A 15,793-nucleotide genomic window follows, 5' to 3' on the forward strand; every position below is an offset into this window, starting at 1 on the left:
AACCGTTTCTGGTGGTGGGATAAGGACTCCAATAATTTTAACAACTGTTTGTTGATAAGCACCATTTTAACAACCGGTTCTGCCAAAGTGGTGCAAACCGGCTGAATCCCACCACTGGGTGAAAGGAAGGGGCAGGGGGACCTCGGCAGGCATAAAAGTGTGCTTGAAAAGCCATTCGTTAGAACCGGCTTCTTCTGTGGCTATGCTGTTGTCTGTCAATATTAGGCTTTGATTGAAATCACTACGTTCGATATTGCTAACAGGGCTCGACAGGTTCAAACCCCCCCCCCCCCCCCCCAATCTGCAAAAGTTTTCCAACCTGATTCTTCAAAGCCTGTTGGTGACCTTGGGGGCAGTCACAGTTCTCTCCAAACTCTCTTAGCCCCCCGAGGCAGGCAACGGCAAACCCCCTTTGAACGTCTCGTGCCTTGAAAACCCTACAGGATTGCCATACGTCAACTGTGACTTGAAGGCGCTTTCCGCCACCACAGGTTGGCCCAGGAATGCACTGTACAGCGTGGATTAAAGTTGCCACTCGTTCTGCTGAAAGGACAGGGTGGCTTTTTTCCTTTGGGAAAAAATGGTGTGGAGAAGAAACACAATAATGTACGGTGGCCTGAATTAGTTGTGTTCCCAGGGTATCATGGACCACAGAGAATATTTCTATTACCCATGGATACACCCACCAGTTTTTGAGAGTCATTCCTACCCATACAGCCTTTACCGTTTCTCCCGCCTAGCACCTTTCTTCAAAAGCAAGCGAAACGACCGCTTCGCTGCCTGCCGATGAAAAATAACCACACACAGATGCATCTACGCTCCTCGTTCAACTTTAATACGCTTTGAATGAAGCCATGGAGATTACAGAGTGAGGTTTTCATGGAAGATGGGTGGGCGATGAACTCTAAATGCCTGCTGATCAGAGACAGTGGGAAGGAAGAACACCTAAAATGAGGAAAGGGGTCCTATTACTGGGGTAGTGGCCTATCTAAAGGCTCCTCTAGGCTACTGAAAACAAAACAGACTTTCCCATTACAGCTTTGCTAGCCAAGATCCAGTGGCAGTAACAACAGATATGCTATCCATGCATGACCAAACAAAGGGACGTAGGCTTGCCAGTTCCAACCTGGAGGTCCGGCTTACAAGTTCAGAGAGAGTGGCTGCCCATGCCATCCTAACCAGAATTATATCCTTCAAAGAGCACTGAAGTCACGGGGGAGGATCCAGATTTTTGTTGTTTCCCTTTTTCCCACTGCAGACATTCCCCCGCCATTCATTTCTCAGACAGACAGCATGGTGTAGTGGTTAAGAGCAGGTGCACTCTAATTGGAGAACTGGGTTTGATTCCCCGCTCTGCCACTTGAGCTGCGAAGGCTTATCTGGGGAACCAGATTAGCGTGTGCACTCCAACACAGGCCAGTTGGGTGACCTTGGGCTAGTCACAGTTCTTTGGAGCTCTCTCAGCCCCACCCATCTCACAGGGTATTTGTTGTGGGTGGGGGGGGGGGAAGGGAAAGGAGATTGTAAGCCCCTTAGAGAAAGCAGGATATAAATCCTAACTGTTCTTCTTCTTCTTTTTATACCCCTTCTTCTTTATACCCCTCTGCACAAGCCACATTTTGAGATCTGTGGGCTGCAGTGGCAAGGGAGAGCAAGAGGGAAGGAAAGTTCTGTTCCATTGATGGAAAATATAGGCTGGTTCCAACCCAATGGGCTTAAAAGGATGTAACTTTACGGAACTATGACCAGGATAGCCCCCAGTTAGCCTGCTCCTGTCAGATCTCAGAAGCTAAGCAAGTTTGGCCTTGGTTAGTATTTGGACGGGCGACCTCCAAGGAATACCAGGCAATGGCAACCACCCCGAACCTCTTTTGCTTTGAAAACCCCACCAGAGGGCCTCCGTAAGTCAGCTGGGTCTTGACAGCTCATACACACATACAAACAACTCTTCTGAGGACTGCATTGTGCATCTCCTGAACTGTCCTTCTGGTAGCCTTTGGATCCATCCTTCTCTCTCACCTGCTGAGGTGAGACTGGATTTACTGTTGCAGATGCAACAGGAAAGTAGGCAAAGGAACGGATGGAAATGCTACGGCTACATCCTCTTCCACATCCTTGGCCCAGAAAGGATTTCTGGGGTTGCAAGCATGTAACCTTGTGGAAATAGCCTTGCAGTGCAGGAGTAGCTGGTTGCCCTTATTGAAAGAGAAAAGCATCATGTGAAGTTATGATGGTGTATTCTATTTCTGTCCCACTTTCTGTCCAAAATCAGGGCCCTTGCAGTGGGTCACAGTCATAAAAACCTCCAAAATAATCAATGGTTATTGTAAAAAATGATTAAAAATAGCAAAATATAACTGAGCAGCAACTAAGCAAAACAGAACGGGCACGACATGGCACAGCACAGCTGTGAAGAAAGCACTGTGGCATTTACCACTTCACCGAGGCCCCTTCCGCAAATGCAGAATCTTTTTGATCCACATTGCAGCTGGATTTTACTGTGCGGAATAGCAAAATTGTGCGGATTTTACTGTGCGGAACAGCAAAATTGCAAACCATTGTGAAAGTGGATTGATGGTGCATTATTCTGCATGTGCGGAAGGGGCCTTAGTTGTACAAAACCTTTCTAGTGGGGTGAAAGAGTGAAAGAGTGGGGCTGGGGTCATTCGAAAGGAGAAGGGAAAAAAGGAAGTAAAAGGCCACCGGCGATGGCATGGGCACTGTCTAATAGGTGTCTGCAAAATTGACACAATGATATTTCAAACAGCCCTCAAATTGCTACCAGGATTGTCCTCTGTGGAAACTCTTAAACGTATTCTCTTTATTTGTCCAAAATATTCTCTGCTTAGAAGTGGCTGCTCTCTCTTATCCAAGACGAACGGCCCTTTAAACCAAACTATCGTGCAACTTTTGAATAGTGATGATCCTCTTATTCTGGAAAAGATTGCTCAGTTTTTGTTACAGGCTCTGGCCCTGTGGGTTATATTTTTATGTATGATCAATTTATGCCTAACAAAGGTTTGTTCGTTTAGTTGTGGTGACAGTTGTGTGGACATATCTGGTAGATAAGTCGTTCCTAACGTTTGGGGAGTTTGTGGCTGGCATCTTCAGAGGTGTATCACAGAGGGAAGTCTGTTACACACTGTGTCTGTTACACACTGGACACAGTGTGTAACACACTTCTCTCTGTGATACACCTCTGAGGATGCCAGCCACAGATGCAGGTGAAACGTTAGAACGAGATCTACCAGACCACGGCCACACAGCCTGGAAAACCCACAACCAGTTGAATCCGGCTGCGAAAGCCTTCCACATTTGTTTGTTTAATTTCACCTTTCTCACAGTTGACCTACAACAAAGCATGCAGATTAAGGCAAAGTATGCACATTTGCATAAGTCTTGTTTTTGTTTTGTTTTTTAAATGTGTTATTACAAAATCCAATTGCTGAATTCTGGATTTTGCTTCAAACGTAGTCAGTTCCCCCCTTCATGTTGGCTTGCTTTTAATGCTGAAATAGAAACTTGTGATGGGGATCAGTGGGTGGATTTGGCAGTCCCGTGTTTTCAGGGTGGGCACTTGTAAGATCTTTCAAGGGCCACCATGTGGACTTTCTGATGCGTGCTGAGGCCCGACTTCTGGCGAAAGCTTTTCCCGCACTCCATGCAGCGATACGGCTTCTCCCCAGAGTGGATCCTCTGGTGGATAGTGAGGTGGGAGCTGACGCTGAAGGTCTTCCCGCACTCGTCGCATCTGTAAGGCCTCTCCCCTGTGTGGATTCTCTGGTGCAAAATGAGCGTTGAACTCTGGCTGAACCGTTTCCCGCAAATCTGGCATTCGTAAGGCTTCTCTCCGGTGTGGATTCTCTGGTGCTTGGTTAAATGAGAACTCACCGAGAAGCTCTTCCCGCAGTCGGTGCACTTGTAGGGTTTCTCCCCCGTGTGGATGCGGCGGTGGAGGATGAGGGTCGAGCTCTGGCTGAACCTCTTCCCGCAATCATTGCACATGTATGGTTTCTCGCCTGTGTGGGTTCTTTTGTGAATGGTGAGGTGGGAGCTCACTCCGAAACTTTTCCCGCAGTCCAAGCATGGGTAGAGCTTATTGCTGGAACCGTGTGGTCTTTGTGGGTTGCTGATGATCTGCTGGGCTTGGTTGAGACTTTGCTGAGCCCGGTTGAGGCTCTCCTGAGCTTGGTTGAGGCTGTGCTGAGCTTGGCTGAGGTTGTCCCCACAATGGAGGCACACATTCTGGCTAGGCCCCATGTACACCCTGGGAGGGATGCTGAGGTTGTCTTTAGGCATGGGGGGAGGGAGAGGCAGCTTGGTCCATCCTTTCCCTGCATCCTCACCTTGATGCCCACCTGGACCGAAGTAAAGGGAGCTTTCGGATCGCTCTGGTAACGGCTTTGGTGCCTGCGTGGCTTCATTCCCTCCTGGCTGAGGATTTGAGTTCATGTTTCCACTGTCTATTGAAAGGAAAGAGAGCAAAGATAGCATATTATGTTTGCTTGATTTTTTTTTTAAAAAGATGTCATTTGGTAATTGAATGGATACTTTATCTGGTTGGTTTGCTGATTTAAATAGAGGGACCCACCCAATGAGAGCCAGCGTGGTGTTGTAGTTAACAGCAGGTGAAGCCTAATCTGGAGAACTGGGTTTGATTCCCCACTCCTCCCCCTGAGTGGAAGAGGCTGATCTGGTGAACCAGATGTGTTTCCACATTCCTACATTCCTGCTGGGTGACCTTGGGCTAGTCACAGTTCTTCAGAACTCTCTCAGCCTACCTACAAGGTGTCTGTGGTGGGGAGAGGAAGGGAAAGGAGCTTATAATCCACCTTGAGTCTCCTTACAGGAGAGAAAAGGTGGGGTATATCCAAACTCTTCTTCTTCTTTGGACAGGGTGCGTCAGATATTGAAAGAATACCCATTTGTTGATAGTGCAACTCCAAAAAACAGTGTTTCCCTTTGAATTGCTACTCTAGGAAAACAAGCCCTGAGCTATAGGACCAATGGCCATGAGTTGGACCAGGGGCAGTAACATATGAGGCTAACAGCTAGCTTTTCTTTCTCACTTTTGAGGCTAATTGCAGAATTCTGTGAGAATTCTGCCAGAGCTATTATACTGGACCTCAGCCTCCAAACTTTGTGAATTGACATGTTCGATCACTGAATACATGTTCCCCACCGCAACAACCTTCCCTACTCTACCACAAAACAGTATAACCCTAAGGTTTCAGTCACTGCAAAATTTAAAATAAATACGGTTCCTAACAGATTTTATTGGACAGAGTTCTGCTGACAAAGCAGGGTGAGGCCTTCTAGGTTTCACAGGCCCGCTTCTACTTGATCAAGAATTCGGTGGGACGCAAAAGTTCACACATCCTCAAACCAGCAGAAACGGCTGATGTTATCAGAATACTGATTATGGTCTGCGATCTCAAGACAGCAACAGCGGTTTGAACTACTTTTGAGGAGGGCAAAATCCAAGAAAAGAAATAAACAAGAAAAGTCCTTACCTAATGAGAGCAGGGTCCCATAATTGTCCTGCACAATGTCCCTGTAGGTGGGTCTCTGGCATGGGTCAAGAAGGGCCCACTGTATCTCAGCCAAATACATCAGCCACTTCTGCAGAAAGTCCCTAGAAAAAAAAGTAAGCGTCGCCTGCTGAAAATTCAACACCTTTAGATCGGGCGCCGGTTTTAACAACTTTTGTTGTTTTAAATTGTATTCATTTAAAGTAATTGCTGCTATCAGGTTTTTAATGGGGTTAAGTTATATTTTTATGCTCATTTGCTGTCTTTGAGAACAGCTATATTGTATTATGGAAAAAAATTGTGAGCCGCCTTGAGCCCTCTGGGGTTGAGGCGGCCTATAAATCTAACAAATAAATAAATAAATCCTGTTCTGGCTGCGACTCGGCTCTTTCTCCCTTGCAAGGAATCCCACCTTTGCTCACCTGAACTCAAAGGCCTTCCACCTGCCTTGCCACCCAATGCTCTGACATTCTTCCCCATCTACCCACCAATCCCGGCCCCACAAGGCTTGCACGTCTTGAAAGTGTTGTGGAAGTTCAACAGGTGCAGCTTTTCTCCACACGGGGTTAGAGGGGGGAGAAAGCTTCGCCAGCTGGATTTCTGCTTTTCAGAAAGGCACAAAGCCTCGACCTGGGCAATGAAACCTCCTTCCTTGTCTCTTCCCTGCGACCTTGTCGTTGCTCCACGACCCCCCCTCCCCACGGAGCAGATGACGGCCCCAGGTTCGAATCGCGGGAGAGGAAGCCCCTCGCTCGCAGCTCTCCGGATCGGGGCCGGCGTGGCCGGCCAGGAAGTTGCCCGGGGATGCATGGCCGGACTTTGGCGCCCCGATCGGCCAGAGAGTTACCTGCCGTCTCTGGCTTCAGGATCGGCTCCCCGGGGAGCCGCGCGCGCACTTTGCGCCCCCCTCGTCGTTGCAAAACCCGGGGCTGGGGCTGCGCGGCCGGTGCGATCCCGAGCCAGGGCTGGGCTGCTTGTCGCTGCTGCCGCCGCCGCGCAAGCAGACGAAGCCCGGGCGGCAACCCCGACAACAAGGCTCTGGGAGGCTGACCTGGGAAGTTCAGCCCCCAGAATCGTCAGCAGCGAAGGGGAAAGAAGAAGGGAGGAAAATTTACGCGCGAGAACCGACTCGGCCTCCTTTCCCTGGCTCCCTGTTTGGGGTTTTTTTTTTTGACAATAGCCAGAGCCCTCTAGCGGCCTCCCTCGTTGCATCTTGCACAGGCCGAGCCACCCAGAGAGGTCCTTCCAAGCCACCGTTTTGCACGGCAGAGCGGCACTGCTGGCCAGGCAGGCGAAAGGCAAAACCAGGCCTTGGACCGCCTCTCCAGCCTGAAGAAGGTGGAAGGCGTGCCAAGCAGGTGGCTGCTGGCCCCTGCACGAGGCAGTGGAAATGTTATTCCAGCCTCAGCTTTGATGATGATGATGATGAGGAAGAGGAGGAGTAGTAGTTTTGATTTATATCCCCCCTTTCTCTCCTGTAGGAGACTCAAAGGGGCTTACAATCTCCTTGCCCTTCCCCCCTCACAACAAACACCCTGTGAGGTGGGTGGGGCTGAGAGAGCTCGGAGAAGCTGTGACTAGCCCAAGGTCACCCAGCTGGCGTGTGTGGGAGTGTACAGGCTAATCTGAATTCCCCAAATAAGCCTCCACAGCTCAGGCGGCAGAGCGGGGAATCAAACCCGGTTCCTCCAGATTAGATGCACGAGCTCTTAACCTCCTACGCCACTGCTGCTCCTAGAACTAGAGCCCCCCACTTTACTTCGTCTGTCCCACCCAAATTCTACCCCACAAAGAATTAGGGTGGAATTTTTTTTGGAGGCAGGGAAAAGCCCTTATCCGCACATCGTTGACCGCAGCCTCACTCTTGCTTTATGTCGCGTCAGCCGCTCACTGTCTAGATTGGCTTATCTTCAGGAGATGATCCGGGCCCTGAGATCGAGCGCTAGATGTGATTTCGGGGTTATTTGTCCTCCCTGCTTTCTCTTTCCTGGAGATCCCAAGGGGTTAATTACATTGTATTCCCCTCACAACCACCACTCACAACCACAACCACTCACAACCACAAGTCTTGCCCTCACAACCACCCTGCGACGGTGGGCAAAACTCAAGAATTGTGATGGGCCCGAGGGCACCCTGCAAGTTTCCTCAATAGAGCAAGGATTTGAACCCACTTGGTTTCAGTGTATGACTGTAACCACTACACAACACTGGCTCTCGCTCTTTCGTTAGTATGTATTTCTTCAAAGAATGCAATAACTTCTGGTTACAATAATAATCCTCGTGCCATTAAAAAGACAGGAATTGATTTTGGCTCAATAGGGATATTTTAGGATCTAAACTGGTTCTTTTAATGGATCCAAAGCTAGCATAATGAGTGAGTCTGATAAGATTTTCTATCCTTTTTTCCTGTGCTCCAAGGAGGCGAGAAATACACATGCCTCCCTCCCCACTTTATCCGTGCAACAGTCCTGTGAGATAGATCAGGCTGAAACCGTGGTTACACCAAGGTCACCTGGTGAGTTCCAAGACAGAATGGAGTTCAAACCTGATTCTCCCATGTTCTAAACAAGTAATTCCCAACTTTTTTTCACTTGCGTACCCCTTTGCAGTCTATTTCCCTAAAATTGTACCCCCATATTAGCAAACCCATTATGTAATTTTTTCATGTACCCCCACACACTCTGGCAAGGACCCCTGTGAGTAGGCATACCCCAAATTGGGAACCACTGTTCTGGACCAACACTCTAAGCCAGTGATGGCGAACCTATGGCACGGGTGCCAGAGGTGGCACTCAGAGCCCTCTCTGTGGGCACGCACAAACAGAGCCCCCCCCCCACATCTAGGCTGGTCTGGGCTGCTGGGCTCGATTATTAGCATTAAACCTAAGACCTAGATTTGCGGAAACAGTGTAGGTAACCTTGTTAAGCACTGTTAAACCCCACTGATTTTCATGCGAAGAACTAAAGCGTGATCCTTTACCTGGAAGTAAGCTCGGTTGCTGGCAATGGGGCTTGCTTCCGAGTAAACCCTTCTAGGGTCATGATTCACCTGTTGGAAGAGTTGCACGGTTGCTTCAAAGCAAAGCCACCGACTACCACCCAGCTTGCTCCCGAGTAATGCATGCCTTGTAGCCAACCTCAGTATTCAGGTTAAATTGCTGTGTTGGCACTTTGCGATAAAGAAGTGGGTTTGAGGTTGCAATTTGGGCCCTCGGTCTTGAAAAGGTTCGCCATCACTGCTCTAAGCACAGCACCAGACAGGCTTCCTGGTTATAAGAAATGAGCCTAAAGCCCTGGTCAAATGCATTCTTAAAGTTCTATGTCAGATGTACAATTTCAGTGCAACTTTCAAACACTCTTGGGTGTAAACTTAAGAACAGCTGGATAAGAACAACAGTCCCCTTGTCCAGCATTCTATGATACACCGTAACCAACCAGTTTCTCTGGAGGGCCAACAACAGCTCAAGGCCTCGCCTGGTGTAGCTTCCTGGCACTGATATTCAGAGGTTTGCTGCCTCTGAGGCCCCTTCCGCACATGCAGAATAATGCACTTTCAAGCTGGACTTTACTTGCAAAATAGCAACGTCCCCTTTTTACAATGTAAAAACGGTTGTGAACGTGGATTGAAAGTGCTTTATTCTGCATGTGCGGAAGGGGCCTCAATGTTGACGTTCCCTTTTATTTATTTTATTTTTATTTATTTCTGAGATTTGTATACAGCCCTACCCCCGGAGGGCTCTGGGCGGTGGACAGCATAAATTTACCACATATACAATTAAAAACCCATTAAATTAAAATACAGCGATCAATATAATAAAACAGCGTCAGCAATAAAACCCTTATTAAAAACCCTCCCAGAGAGGGGGGGAAAGGGGGTCCCATAGTTGGTAAAGGGACCTCGAACACAGGAGAATAGAGGGGGCACTTATCAGCGGCAGGACACTCCAAAAGCCCGGTGGAACAACTCCGTCTTACAGGCCCTGTGGAACTCACCAAGATCCCACAGGGCCCGAACAGCTGGAGGAAGAGTGTTCCACCAGGCAGGGGCCAAGGCCGTAAAGGCCCTGGCCCGAGTGGAGGCCAACCGCATCATTGAGAGGCTGGGGACCACCAGCAGATTGGTCTCTGCTGAACACAGAGGCCTAGTAGGGACATATGGGGTAATGCGGTCCCGAAGGTACGAGGGTCCCAGGCCGCGTAAGGCCTTAAAGGTCAACACCTATCACCATGGCTAATATCCACAATAGACCTTCCATGACTCTAATCCTCCTTTAAAGCCATCTGCGTTTGCGGCCATCCCTACATGCTCTGTTGGTAAATTTCACAACTTAATCACTCATTGAATGAAGAATTATTTCTTTTTGTCTTGAATCTACTACCCACTAAATCACTGGGTGCCCTTCAGTTTTAGTGCTTTGGGAGAGGGAAAAGTTCATTCTCTCAGTTCAGTTCTGGGCACCACAATTCAAGAAGGATATTGACAAGCTGGGGCAGGTCCGGAGGAGGGTGACCAAAATGGTAAAAGGTCTGGAATCCATGCCCTACGAGGAGAGACTTAGGGAGCTGGGGATGTTTAGTTTGGTGAAGAGAAGGTGAAGAAGTGACATTATAGCCATTTTAGATATTTGAAGGGACATCATGTTGGTGAGGGAGCAAGCTTGTTTTCTGTGGCTCCAGAGGCTAGGACCGGGAGTAATGGGTTCAAGGTGAAGGAAAAGAGATTCCACCTAAACATCAGGACAAACCTCCTGACAATAAGGGCTGTTCGACAGTGAAATGCACTACTTCCGAGTGTGGTGGAGTCTCCTTCTTTGGAGGTTTTTAAAGAGAGGATGGATGGCCATCTGTCAGGAGTGCTTTAATTATGCTTTCCTGCATTTCAGGGGGTTGGACCTAATGACCCGGGGTCTCTTCCAACTCTATGTGTAGTAATGCACTGCCGATTGCTTAGCACCGTGGTAGAACGTTGGGACGCCAACGGACCTACGGCCTTGCCGGTCGCACCGCATCCCCACTCCTCATCCCCCCATGAGTCGCGGTGTGAACTGTCTGGCGGCTCAATCACCGAGCGCCGGACGTGGTCTTGCCCCCAGGTGAAGGATTAGGCTCCAGGCAGCTTACGCTCCTTTCGCCGCGTATGCCAGGTGAGATCATGCATCACGCCGGTGAGTCGCCGACCTCCCGCCCCTCCCGCTCTCTCCCGGAACTCCCCCCGGTCCTCCCTCCTACACGCGCCCCGATGGAATAACAACAAAAGGTGCCCCGAAGAAGGAACCGGCATGCGGGAGCTTCGCTAGGAACACGGACCTCCCGGTCTCCCAGCTGCTGGCGATCTCCACCAGATGTTATCTCCAGCGTCACCAAATTCACCGTTCGCTGCGGCTGACCCGCGTGCGTGCGACCACAAGCTGGATGCCGAAACCCGGGAATTCTCGAACCTCCACCCTGCTCACCGTGCGCCTGGGGAAGGGCCGGCCCGGTACCGAAGTCCCGCTGGATCCGAGCATCCAGGAGGACCACCGTTTCGATATCGCCTGTCCCTCTGGATCGGCGCATCCAGAACCGCAGCGTCCCTAGGACACTCTCTCGTCCGGCCGGAACACCCGGTGAGTATGGGAGCTTGCAAAAGCAGGGCTTATGACAAACACGTTGGCCGAACTGAAAGCGTTAGCGAGAAATGCGGCAGGGTCCCGGTAAAGAGAAGGGGAGCTGCATAGGGTGGTTGAGGAGATTGAAGCTCAGTGTCCATGGTACCCAGAGGGGGGGACGGTGAATCTTAAGGACTGGGGAAAACGCCAGGCGCACTCTTAGCGCAGAGCCTGTAGCGCCGATGTCGCTGCTACTGGCGTGGAGACAATGTTTTGTCGCCATCCCAGCCTGCAGACCTATGGCTCCCTTGCTGTAGGCCAGCCCTCGCTTTCGATCTTTCACCTTCAATTTCAACCCCGGAATTTTCTCTATCCACTAAATTGGGCGCCTGTCCTCCTTCTGCCCTAAACCAGCTACTTCACCCAATTTCAAACTCTCAGCTCAGCCGCTACCTCCCCTTGCTCCGCCTTTATTTTCCGAAGCCACTGCACCCTTTTCGTCAGCGCCACGCCAATGGCGCGGGTTTCAAAACTCTCGCCAGAGCGTGTTAGCCACGAGTCTGCGGAGAAAGAAACCCTGGCGGAAGGCGATGCCGAGATTCTTGCATTGTGCCCGATCCACTTCACAGATACTGAGGGAGAGGGTGAAAGGCGTCGTTCGTTGAGTTGTCGATTACCGCCCGCTGGCTATAACATCCTCACTGGAGCTCCATAAGCGATGCGGGGCGTGGGAGTCACTAGCCCTTGCATTAGGAGGGCATGCTGGAGGCCATCGCCAAGGAACCACCTAATGGTTCCAGGCGACTGGAAGACCACCTTTAGCATGCTCCTGAGCCCTGCACAATTTGTAGTCTGGGAAAGCGAGTTCCGCCAGCAGTGCTTCAACAGAACTGGCCACCTCTGGCCGAAGCCCACCACACCGCCAGCGCAGCTTTAGAAGCTTCGATGCTTTTACCGCCAGCCCCAGCGATCAGATTGTCCTGCCTGGGGCCACCCTTACGATTGCAGCCTCTGAGTGTAGCCTATAAGGCATTTGTCAAGGTCCCCTACGCATGCGACCAGCCAACCCAGAGTTTTCTCCTCCATCGGCAAAAAACCCCAAGAGCCCTATGCGGGGACGGTAAACGGGACTCCAGGAAGCGCTCAAGGGGCGGGGTGGATAGCGAGGCTAGGCCCAAAACGGGCTCCTCATGCGCCTCGCAAAAGAGAACGCCTCCACGGAGTGCCGCAGGGCGTCGCGGGCCTGGGCAAAAATCACCGAACTGGCCGACATGCCCAAGGCTTGCCAGGACATCGGGTCCTCCAGCCCACCAAGCTAGCTCTCCTAGCCGCGGCACTCTCCCACCAGCGGGGAGGGGCAGCCTCAGGATGACTGCGCTGCTTTCACTGCGGCGGACCCGGACACTTCCGAAGGGAGTGTAGGCCGCCCGGTCGGGGCGCTTGCCACCCCGCTGGACTAGGGTCCTCCCCCAGGAGGAGAAGGCCCCCTAAGACCCGATGCCCACGTTGCCAGAAAGGCTTCCACTGGAGCTTGACTGCCCGATCGAGAAACTTCCGCCTTGGCGTCTCCCCAGCCCAGGACCAAGGAGGAGAGTACTAGAGCAGACCCAAGCGCCCAGGCCCCTGCCTAAACCACCCCCCTCTCGTGATGGCATCTCGCTCGCATGCACCCAGCCCATCTCCTTTAAGTTCCCCCACGAGGTTCTTGTCGCCCCAACCCAGTATGACGAACCCATCCCTACCGGGACTATTGGGCTGGTGCTGCCAAAGGCCTCTGCCGCTGAACAGGGACTGTTCATCGCCGTCCCAGAGTGATCGACTCCACGCGCCAAGGACCCATCCATCTCCCAAAGTCTGGACAAACATCCCACAGGAGTTGCCTGCCGGAGCCAGCTTCGCTCAGCTGATTCTCGCGCCCCATGCGCCGCCCGCTGCCGACCCAATAAAGGCCCCTACGAGCCCCAGCAGCCAACATGGGGCAGCCGCACGGCCATGGCAGCGGTGGAGACGCATGTCGGGGAGCTCCATGCCCATACCTGGAGGCGGCTTCGCCAGCAGAAGGAGTGTAAGTTCAAGGGCCTGGTGGACACCGGCGCTGATGTTACCGTCATCAGAGCAGCCGAGTGGCCCGACCAGTGGCCCGACCCGAGGCTTACCAGCACATCTGGGATGGGGGGGAGACAAACCGCGAGACGGTAGACATCCGCCAGCTCCGCGGTCAACAGCCCAGGGCTCGAGCTGACAGCTCACAGTCCTTAGCCCCATCGTTTTAGACATCCATGTCAATCTCTGGGGAAGGGACCTCATGAGTCCAGGTTAAAACGACTCTGGTCTGGGATGGGTAAAGAAACCGTCACAGATCACTATCCCAATCGTGCCCTCCAAAGACTACTTTCTAATTTCCGTAAGAAAACTGTTTCCCTCTCCCCTCCTTTTCTCTTTCTGTTTTTCGACCAGTAGAGGCGGGAGGGCCAATTGGCTGACTGGCCCTCCCTGGATTAAAATCTGGGCCCGTCCTGGTACCGCAGCACTGCCAGGACAGGCCCCAGTTTAAGGGGGAAGTGGTGATGGCATTATAGCACTATCATCACTTCTAAGATGCTTGGCCGAGTGGTTTCGGCGGGTGACATCTCCCAAAGATAGTTCGATCAAAAAAAATTTTAGCACCATCCAGCTTCCTGCATTGTACCACCAAGGTTGCCGTAAGTGCAACTCCCTTGCAAAGACCCCCCCCCCTTTTTTTTTCCTTTGTGTGTGCGAGGAATTTGCCTCCAATTGCCTGATTACTTCATTCCCCGGATGCACCCATCCCCCCAAAAAAGCGCTTCCAAAAGCCCCTTTTGTGTTGCTGATTAAGCATGCATACCCACAATCCCCCCAGGACCCGCCTGTTTCCTCCCCCCTCGAGGCTCGGACCCTCGCCTTGTGGCCAGCACCCTGATGGCGGCTCTGAAGCCAGCTCCCACCAGGGTGCAGCCTACCTCCTGCCCTCCCTGTCAAACAACTAAAGAAAGAGGAGTAGGCGGCCCCCAGGAGGATTGCATTAAAAGCAACCTTCACAGGCTGCAAAACAAGCCTTCTTATATTAAATTCTAAACTCTAAACCCGATCCCGATATCCCGCCATCCGGCTCACAGAACTGAGCCTGGGGCGGGGACCAGGCTTATAACCTGGGAAAAGGGGGTGTGTTTCAGTCCCTCTTCCTACAGGTCCCTGTGGACTCGGATTAGCCATGACAAGGCCAACCCATGGAATGGCTGTAGAAGGAAACCAACTACATCGAGGAGATGGAACACAGCTATCTCTCCTAGAGGATCCCAGCCCAGCGATCTCAACAGGAGCGCCCGTCGCCAATGCCCAAAGACCCGAATGACCTGGGGAGGCGTCCAGAGCGACCACCAGCCAAGCCCTAGAGCTGCTGCGCCAGCAAGACCACCCCGAGACACCCGAGAACCTCTGTGCCGCTCTCTTTGCAATCATCACCGCCAACTCGGCGGCCACCCGTCCTTTGCCTGCTCTACTGCCTCCCACCACTGGCTGATCGGCCACCCCTGGCCGAGGCTTTCACCAGACCAACATCTGGGAGCAGTTTGCTGCCGCTGCCAGCGTCTCATCTTTCTGCCTGGAGGCCGGGTACCTAGGAGTTGGGAGCCTGCTAAGCTCCTGCCTGCTCCCGATCTGCAAAGCGCCCGGAGACTTCCTAGCGAGGTCTGGGCCTGAAAGCCCCTTCATGAATGCCTCATCCATCAGGTGCTCTATGAGAGCCGACTACAGGGACCCGATGCGTCCAGACCCTCCCGGCTGGTGGCTCTCCCTTGTCACCAAAACTGTGGCCCCAACCCACGAGTCCTAGCACCTGCGCCCGCGTCTGGCGCCCAGCCAAGCCCGAGGAACCCGACCCGGGCCCATTCAGCCGGCTCGGCCAGTTGGAACTGCACACACACGGAAGACATTCCCCCCATGTTCGGAAACATCCTGCTCCCCAGGGGCTGGTTCTGGACCTGCGGGGAGAGAACGTTTAATTACATTCCCGCCCGACTCCCTGCCGGAACTCTTTGCTGCCTCAGTCGCAGCACACCATCGTCCTACCCCAGGCTCCACCCCGGGAGCCCGGACCCCGCCCGCCCGCCGCTCCGCTCTGCCTACGACCCCTCCTGGCCGGGCCCAGCGGTCGCCCTCTCCGAAGCGGAGTTAGTCTCCCTCGCACCTTCCCTAGTGGGAGTCCCCGGTTCGCTTGCCCTGAGAAATGCTAAGACTATTGGCCGGCTGGCCTGTGCCACTTGCGAAGTCCATCAACTCTACCTCCATACAGGATGCCCTGGCCTCCGAGCAGCAGGAACTTTCGTGAACGACCCTAGACAATCGTGCCGCTATTGATTACTTGTTGTTGTTACATCACCAAGGTTGTGAGAATGTACATAATATGTGTTGTTTTAATCTTTCTGATAATTCCCAGTTGATTCACGTGAAAATACGTGAGCTGCAAGAAGTTGTATCTAATCTGAAGTATGATGTTTTGCCCCATTGGTGGTCAGCCCTCTGGAGCTGGCTGCCGGGAGGATGGTTGAGTGCTATTGTACAGCTCTGCATTGGTTTAATTGTGTGCCTCGTTATCGGATCTTGTTTCGTTCAATGCGTGTCTAATATTGCCTGTAACGTGTGTAAGAAGCCCCTC

The 15,793-nt window shown here is 52.1% G+C and overlaps 1 protein-coding gene across 2 annotated transcripts; it reads right to left on the minus strand.

Annotated features, from left to right (window-relative positions):
• Positions 1-3,307: 3,307 nt before the first annotated feature.
• LOC125444613 (zinc finger protein 239-like) lies at positions 3,308-6,767 on the minus strand. 2 transcript variants are annotated; one of them, XM_048517119.1, is made up of 3 exons: positions 6,379-6,767; positions 5,514-5,635; positions 3,308-4,463 (listed from the first exon to the last, which is right to left on the minus strand). In XM_048517119.1, the coding sequence occupies exons 1-3, from the start codon at positions 6,741-6,743 to the stop codon at positions 3,565-3,567; spliced, it is 1,386 nt and encodes a 461-aa protein (XP_048373076.1). In that variant the 5' UTR covers positions 6,744-6,767; the 3' UTR covers positions 3,308-3,564. The 2 variants fall into 2 exon arrangements, with proteins under 2 accessions (XP_048373076.1, XP_048373077.1); XM_048517120.1 differs by lacking the exon at positions 6,379-6,767 and adding an exon at positions 6,020-6,111.
• Between the last annotated feature and the right edge of the window lie 9,026 nt (positions 6,768-15,793).

Source organism: Sphaerodactylus townsendi, linkage group LG15 (genome assembly GCF_021028975.2).
Source record: "Sphaerodactylus townsendi isolate TG3544 linkage group LG15, MPM_Stown_v2.3, whole genome shotgun sequence".
Taxonomy (NCBI): Eukaryota; Metazoa; Chordata; class Lepidosauria; order Squamata; family Sphaerodactylidae; genus Sphaerodactylus; species Sphaerodactylus townsendi.

What these genes read in the sequence shown, in the direction of transcription:
- LOC125444613 (XM_048517119.1), bottom strand. Translation starts at nt 6,743, where the DNA reads ATGCAACGAGGGAGGCCGCTAGAGGGCTCTGGCTATTGTCAAAAAAAA. An exon ending in CCTGAAGCCAGAGACGGCAG is followed by an intron (nt 5,636 to 6,378) that starts GTAACTCTCTGG and finishes TTTTTTTTCTAG; the next exon opens with GGACTTTCTGCAGAAGTGGC. An exon ending in TGGGACCCTGCTCTCATTAG is followed by an intron (nt 4,464 to 5,513) that starts GTAAGGACTTTT and finishes TCCTTTCAATAG; the next exon opens with ACAGTGGAAACATGAACTCA.